The 6000-nt window shown below is 37.1% G+C and overlaps 1 protein-coding gene across 1 annotated transcript; it reads right to left on the reverse strand.

Moving 5' to 3' along the window:
- Positions 1–1858: 1858 nt before the first annotated feature.
- LOC116207282 lies at positions 1859–4717 on the reverse strand. Its single transcript, XM_031540187.1, has 6 exons — positions 4558–4717; positions 4273–4402; positions 3726–3895; positions 3246–3534; positions 2801–2966; positions 1859–2682 (listed from the first exon to the last, which is right to left on the reverse strand). Exons 1-6 carry the CDS (start codon positions 4622–4624, stop codon positions 2515–2517), a joined length of 990 nt encoding a protein of 329 aa, XP_031396047.1. The 5' UTR covers positions 4625–4717; the 3' UTR covers positions 1859–2514.
- Between the last annotated feature and the right edge of the window lie 1283 nt (positions 4718–6000).

Raw genomic sequence — 6000 nt, forward strand, 5'->3', positions numbered from 1 at the left:
TCAATTGTTATTTTCCAAACGCTTTTACTTATTCTAAAATCAATAATTATTTTTCAGCAATTATACTTCAGCACTTATATTTCGGCAACATAACTCTCAAGCCAAGCCTAAGTCTTCAATAGGATAAGTCAATCTTGGTTGATTGAAAAATGAAGAATTACTTTTATCTTATTTAATAGTATTTGTCATTAGCAGCCCAAAACTTTTGCATTTCAACATTTCACCCCAAGTATAAATTATAAAAAATATAAAATGTAAAAATTAGAAAAATACATCTGAAACAATCGGAGATGAGGTGCAACGGTGGTGGCCAACACACCGGCCACCATCGTCTCAAGCGATGTCACCAACATCCTCAAGGGTTGCCGGCAATGTCGCTCGGGTTGCGATGGTTTCGTCCGACCATTGCAACCTCAAATCTCCTTCCACCTCTCTCTCGAGAGGGGGTAAGAGAACCGGGGTTGCGGTGGCTTGTCGCCCGTACCATAGCCCGGGCGATGTTGTCAGCAATCCTTGAGGCCGCTGGGATTGTCGCGTGAGCTAAGATGGCGGGTGACAAGCCACCGCAGACCCATATCTCTCTCTCTTAGAGAAAGAGAGGGCAGGAGATTTAGCAACAGAACCCACTGTGGTGGCTCATCGGCCTACCACCATAGCACTAGCATGGCTGCAACGGCCTTGCTGATGATGTGGTGGTCGACTAACAAGCCGTTCCTCTGGCCTATCTCTCCTCTCTCTCTTCTATACTGTCTCGAAATTGAAATTGGACTGTTTTACAAATTCTGTAAAGTTGAGGGGCATCGCTGCAAATATTAAAAAATTGACCCCCTCAACTGAGCAAATTAACTCACAAATAGGTAGAAATTTTTTACGAATCATTCGTAGCATTTTTTTAGTTAACTTAATCATTTGAATCAATTTAATTTGCATTCATCGAGCAAGCCGAATTGAATTAAGTGTTGAAAAATTAATTATAGCACTAATTTTGATTATCAAACAAGCCTTTTGTCTGTAGATGCGATTTAATAAAAAATATCACAAGCTGTTTTTCGAATTTGGTTAAGACAATAAGCCTTAGAGAATCTCAAATGGTCTTACATCATAGTAATGTGGTAACAACCAATTAGATTGTTACGAGCAAAATTATTATTATTATTATTTTTAGGATAAGTGGTCAAAAGTAATTTTGGTGGCTATCTGAATTATCAACTCTTATTTTCTCATATATTATAATATAATTGGTGTTTTTGGGCACCACATGGTGAGGTAAAGTGACTATTTAAATGACTAACTCTTATTTTTTATTTGTTATAATTTAATTGGTATTTTCTCGCAGTAAGGTAAATTATCGAAAAATCATCATAAAGATACTTCATTAGAAGAAAGAAGCAAACCAGTAGAAAAGAATATTGAGACTGACTGCATATCCAACTCCGCCGGAAGAACAGTGGCATGACGATCGAAGATGGGAATGGGCCCAAATTTGCTTTCAAAAGGGAGCCCCGTGAGCAATATTATGAACTAAGAAATTTGAGAGCATAAAAAAAAAATACAAGATACACTAAATTGACTCCTGTAGCCAGGAAACATGTAGGAGGGTACATTCGAACGACGCACATGCTCTATATCTAGTATATATATTATATATAAAGAAAAGTGTATATATATATATATAAAGAAAGGATAGTTGTTTATTCTCAAAAAATATATTAATACGTGTAATGCAACTTTATTTTATTATATGAGAATAAAATTCATCCCTTAATTGGCCCAACTAGCTAGTATGAAATCAAAGGAGCCAGGTGCGCAGTTTTAGTTGTGTTGATGATTTTTCTGGTAGAGAAAACATATGTAGTACTAGTCATTTTATATAAATTTTATTGCATTCTTCATAAGAGCAATTAACAGGATAATTATACGAATTACATGCCTTTTTTTTTTGACAGAAAACAAAACAGTTGGACCGGCTCGAGAAGGACGAGTACAATTTATTCGAGGGTTAATTTTACCAGTGATATTTTGAAATTTTTCATCACATAATAAATATCGTCATAAGTTTGCCAAATCGCATGATATTTTAAAATCTTTTCAAGGCATAACACGAAATGCAATAATTTCATCTTATGGCACAAAATTTCATGGCATAGGACAGTGTTACTTTTCCGTCAATGACTTAACGGAGATTTGATTGACTGATGTTGTTGGCCCACCCTTGTTCATTCCAGCCATACACAACCACGTCATATCTCTGTTAGATCATTTACGGAAAACTAACATCGTGCTATGCCATAAATTTTTTTGAAATTTTGTGTCATATGATGAAATTATTACGTTTCGTGTTATGCCATGAAAAAATTTCAAAATATCGTGAATTTGGTGAAATTATGATGTTATATGCCGAAAATTTGTAAAATATCGTGTTGTATGGTAAAATTAACCATTTATTTGAAGTACACATTATTATTGAAAGAAATTCAAATTCCAGGAAGAAGACAACAGCAATCCTATTATTAATCAAACTCCTCCAGAGAAGACCTTGACCTCGGACATGACGAGGATTTCGACTTCAACCTTAACAGTGTCATTGTAAGTGAATCCATTTGCAGGTTTTGGCAGATCTTCCAATGGCAATAGCTCTGTGCTTCCCCAGTTGACTGATGAAGGGCAAAACCAGTGATTGTACTGCAATAAAATTTGAACATTTTCCCATTAATAAAAACGGCAACCTAATTTATGCTCCTCCACAATTTATCAAGGAATATCACAAATCAGAGATTAGTTTATAGTATGATATATGCACCTTATTTTCTTGATGGTTGTCGTTGAGTTGATCGAGCAGCCGCAGCTTATATTCAGCGTACAACTTTCTCTTAGGAGGAAGGTCCAATGCGCCGACGAGCTCCAAGAAAAGAGAGATAAATTTGTCTTTCCCTTGCAGTGTTCCGTTCGGGAAGAACTTTAGTTTCCTGGCATAGCCCAAAATGTAGGATTGATCCTCATAAGAACAAATGATTCACGCAAAAAACCGATTGAGACGGCGAGTTCTTAAGGCCAAATGATCGATAACTTTGGTCATTATAGCCCTATACCTTTAAACTAAGTTAACTTGTTTCAAAGTTTGTTATTCCGATTAGGGGCGCTGAAAGGAAACTGAGAGGTGAGGAGTCGTCAACAAAGTGGGAGAAACATGTCAAGCCACACCAGTATTATTCCAGTTCGAGGAATACAGGAATAATAAAACGTACCAACTTTTCCCGCAGAGGGAAAAGGGGTCGGAATAGTAGAACTGCCTGGCTCTCTTGGAGTAGCGATCGAGCGTCCAAGTGTGCTTGTTATGTTGTGGTTCCAGCTTGATCATGCTGAGTGATTCCCACCTCCCCATGGGCTTCATGACGAAAACCTCGGCCCCGAAGACGCAGGAGTCATCGACAAGGTATCCGTTGGATTCTTCGTTGAAAGTTTCCAGGGAAATCAGCTGAGAAAATCCCCACTCTCTCTTCAGCTCATGGAACCTCCTCACTGCACCATCTGCATCTGCAAGCAAGCACACAATGAAACGCACCAAAACGAATTAACGAGGTCGTTAATGAAAAGTATTATTACAAAATTTGATTCAAGATAATAACCATATTAGGCCTGATCGATCAAAAATAATTATCTAAGAGGCTAACTAGAAGTCTAGTTTGCGAACATGTGTACAGAGAAACGGGATCCTTTAGATATACCTTGGATAGTTAGGTACATGTTCCGCGCTTGATCAAGCACGAAGAATCTGAAATTGACATTAACCTCCCATCCATGGTGGAGCCTATCAGTCTCCTCTATTGCCAGATAGAGGGAGATGTGGCCTGCACCATTGTTTTTCTTGTCGCCTTTGGGGTAAAGGCTCAAGCTCCTGAAAATATATATATAAATAAAAGGAATGTATTAATTAATAGGCCGAGGACACCTCACAATCTCATCCGAGAAGAAAAGAAAAGACAACAAAAATAAAACTATAGCTTGGTGATCATGGCTTGAGCAGTAAATGATTTTGGGCCCAACTGTCTTTACGATTCGAATTAATAGGAAGGAAACAAAGTCGGGAACGACAGAGTAGGCATAGCAGTTTGGCCTGATGGTCAAAATACATGGATAGATCTCAGGATCTACATCAGGAGCTTGACGGAAAGCCTCGCGTATGGTTAGCATGGATGTTAGGGCTTATAGGCGGCTTATATATATGTGATGCTCAAGAGCAGGAATTATGAAGGAGAAGAGTTAATTAATTACCATTTGTAGCCCCCTGCTTCAAATATTCCAGACTCGTATTTTTCCACCTTTGTTGCCGAAAGCAATGAGAACGAGTTTATCTTTAGGGAGTAGTGTGCCGGCGGATATTCCCTCTTGTATATCTCCGCTCCTGCAATATCAAAATGTCAGATTCTTCAATATCAAATCGATGAAAACGCTATAAAGTCTCAATAGAAATACCAAGTACTTCTAGTTTTTGCATTATTTAATACGAAGGAACCGAAATATGCTGATAACATATCAGAGAAGGTATGTTTGCGTTACCGGGTCTGCTCGAAGTTGCATCAGTAGGTAAGCACCTTTTGATCGATTCCAAGTCCGAGAGCGGCATAATGGCTGATGACAATGACGACTATCTCCGTGTAAATGAATGTCAAAGTAGTAGAGAGTTGAGCGAGAATTAATGCCTTAGTGCAGACTCTGGGGATCCCAAAGGAAGCAGGGCTTATTATATATTAAGCATTCCATGTAATGTGAAATCAATCATTTCTAGTAATTTTATTATCAACTCAGACAGCTCATGATGGAATTTTCTTTTCTGACTTCCGAAATATAAAAAGACTCCAACTAATAAGATTTATATATATGTATGTATATGTGTATGGGTGTTTATAATATACAATGACATAATAATTTTATCCAAACAAGTTATTATCACCTTTTGGCCGCGTTTGCTCAACCGAATTTAAGGTGGGCTAGCATCACGCAAACCCCGCAAGCTACTATTGCCCATATCAAGGTCTTCAATGACCTCTGAGGTCACCGGAGCGATGGGCGATGTTGGGTAGCGTCAGGCCGCTGCCACCTCTCTCCATCTAGGAGAACAATTTCAAGTCATGGTAGTTTGACATCAACCACCATCATAGAAGGTCGATGGTGAACTCGTCCTAGATGATGATTGCTGGCGTCAAGTCACCGCCAGTCTTTTCACTATGATTATTTGTAGTCAGTTTTTATTTTTTTTCTTCGAAAAGAATTTTAAAGTAAGGGATTGTTACGTCAGATAATTTATGGTATCACTCGTTTCTCAAATCTATCCAATAATTTAAAAATTATCCAAAAAGGCTCATAATTTATATTTGATTCTAAATCTATCATAGAGTTAATTTATCCGTTAACATTTAATAGTATTGCTGAAGTAGAACGTAAGTGGGCCTATTTTTGCCACTGTGACCCTTTACCTGGGATATATTTGAGAAAAAATTTATGGAATATGTTTAGAGCTTACTTACGTTTCTTTAATAGATAAATTGATGGCGAGATAGATTTGAAACAAGTTGTAAATCATAGACCTTTTTGGATAATTTTTAAAGTAAGGGGATAGATTTGAGAAAAACGATAAAATCATGGGATATATGACGTAATAACCCTTAAAATAATTATAAAAAAAACATATTTGTAAGGGCACTTTGGTCATTGCATGGCATTTCCAAGTGGTGGACTATCGGGTTCACACTAACAATAGAGTCTTGTCCTTTCTGGATGAATTAACAAGTCAGGTCAACCAATCAAAATATTATTTTCGACTTCATTGACTTGATCTAGCGTAGATTTAAAACTGTATAGTTGATTCTCATTTTTTGAATATGAGTTTTCTTTTCTTTCTTTTTTTTCGATTACTGCATACGAGTTTATTTATTAGCGGAAAGAATACACGCTTAGTTCTTTGCATTTGATTGATAGTATAATTTTGTCCTTTTCTTTTAT

This window comes from Punica granatum, chromosome 5 (genome assembly GCF_007655135.1).
Source record: "Punica granatum isolate Tunisia-2019 chromosome 5, ASM765513v2, whole genome shotgun sequence".
Classification (NCBI taxonomy): Eukaryota; Viridiplantae; Streptophyta; class Magnoliopsida; order Myrtales; family Lythraceae; genus Punica; species Punica granatum.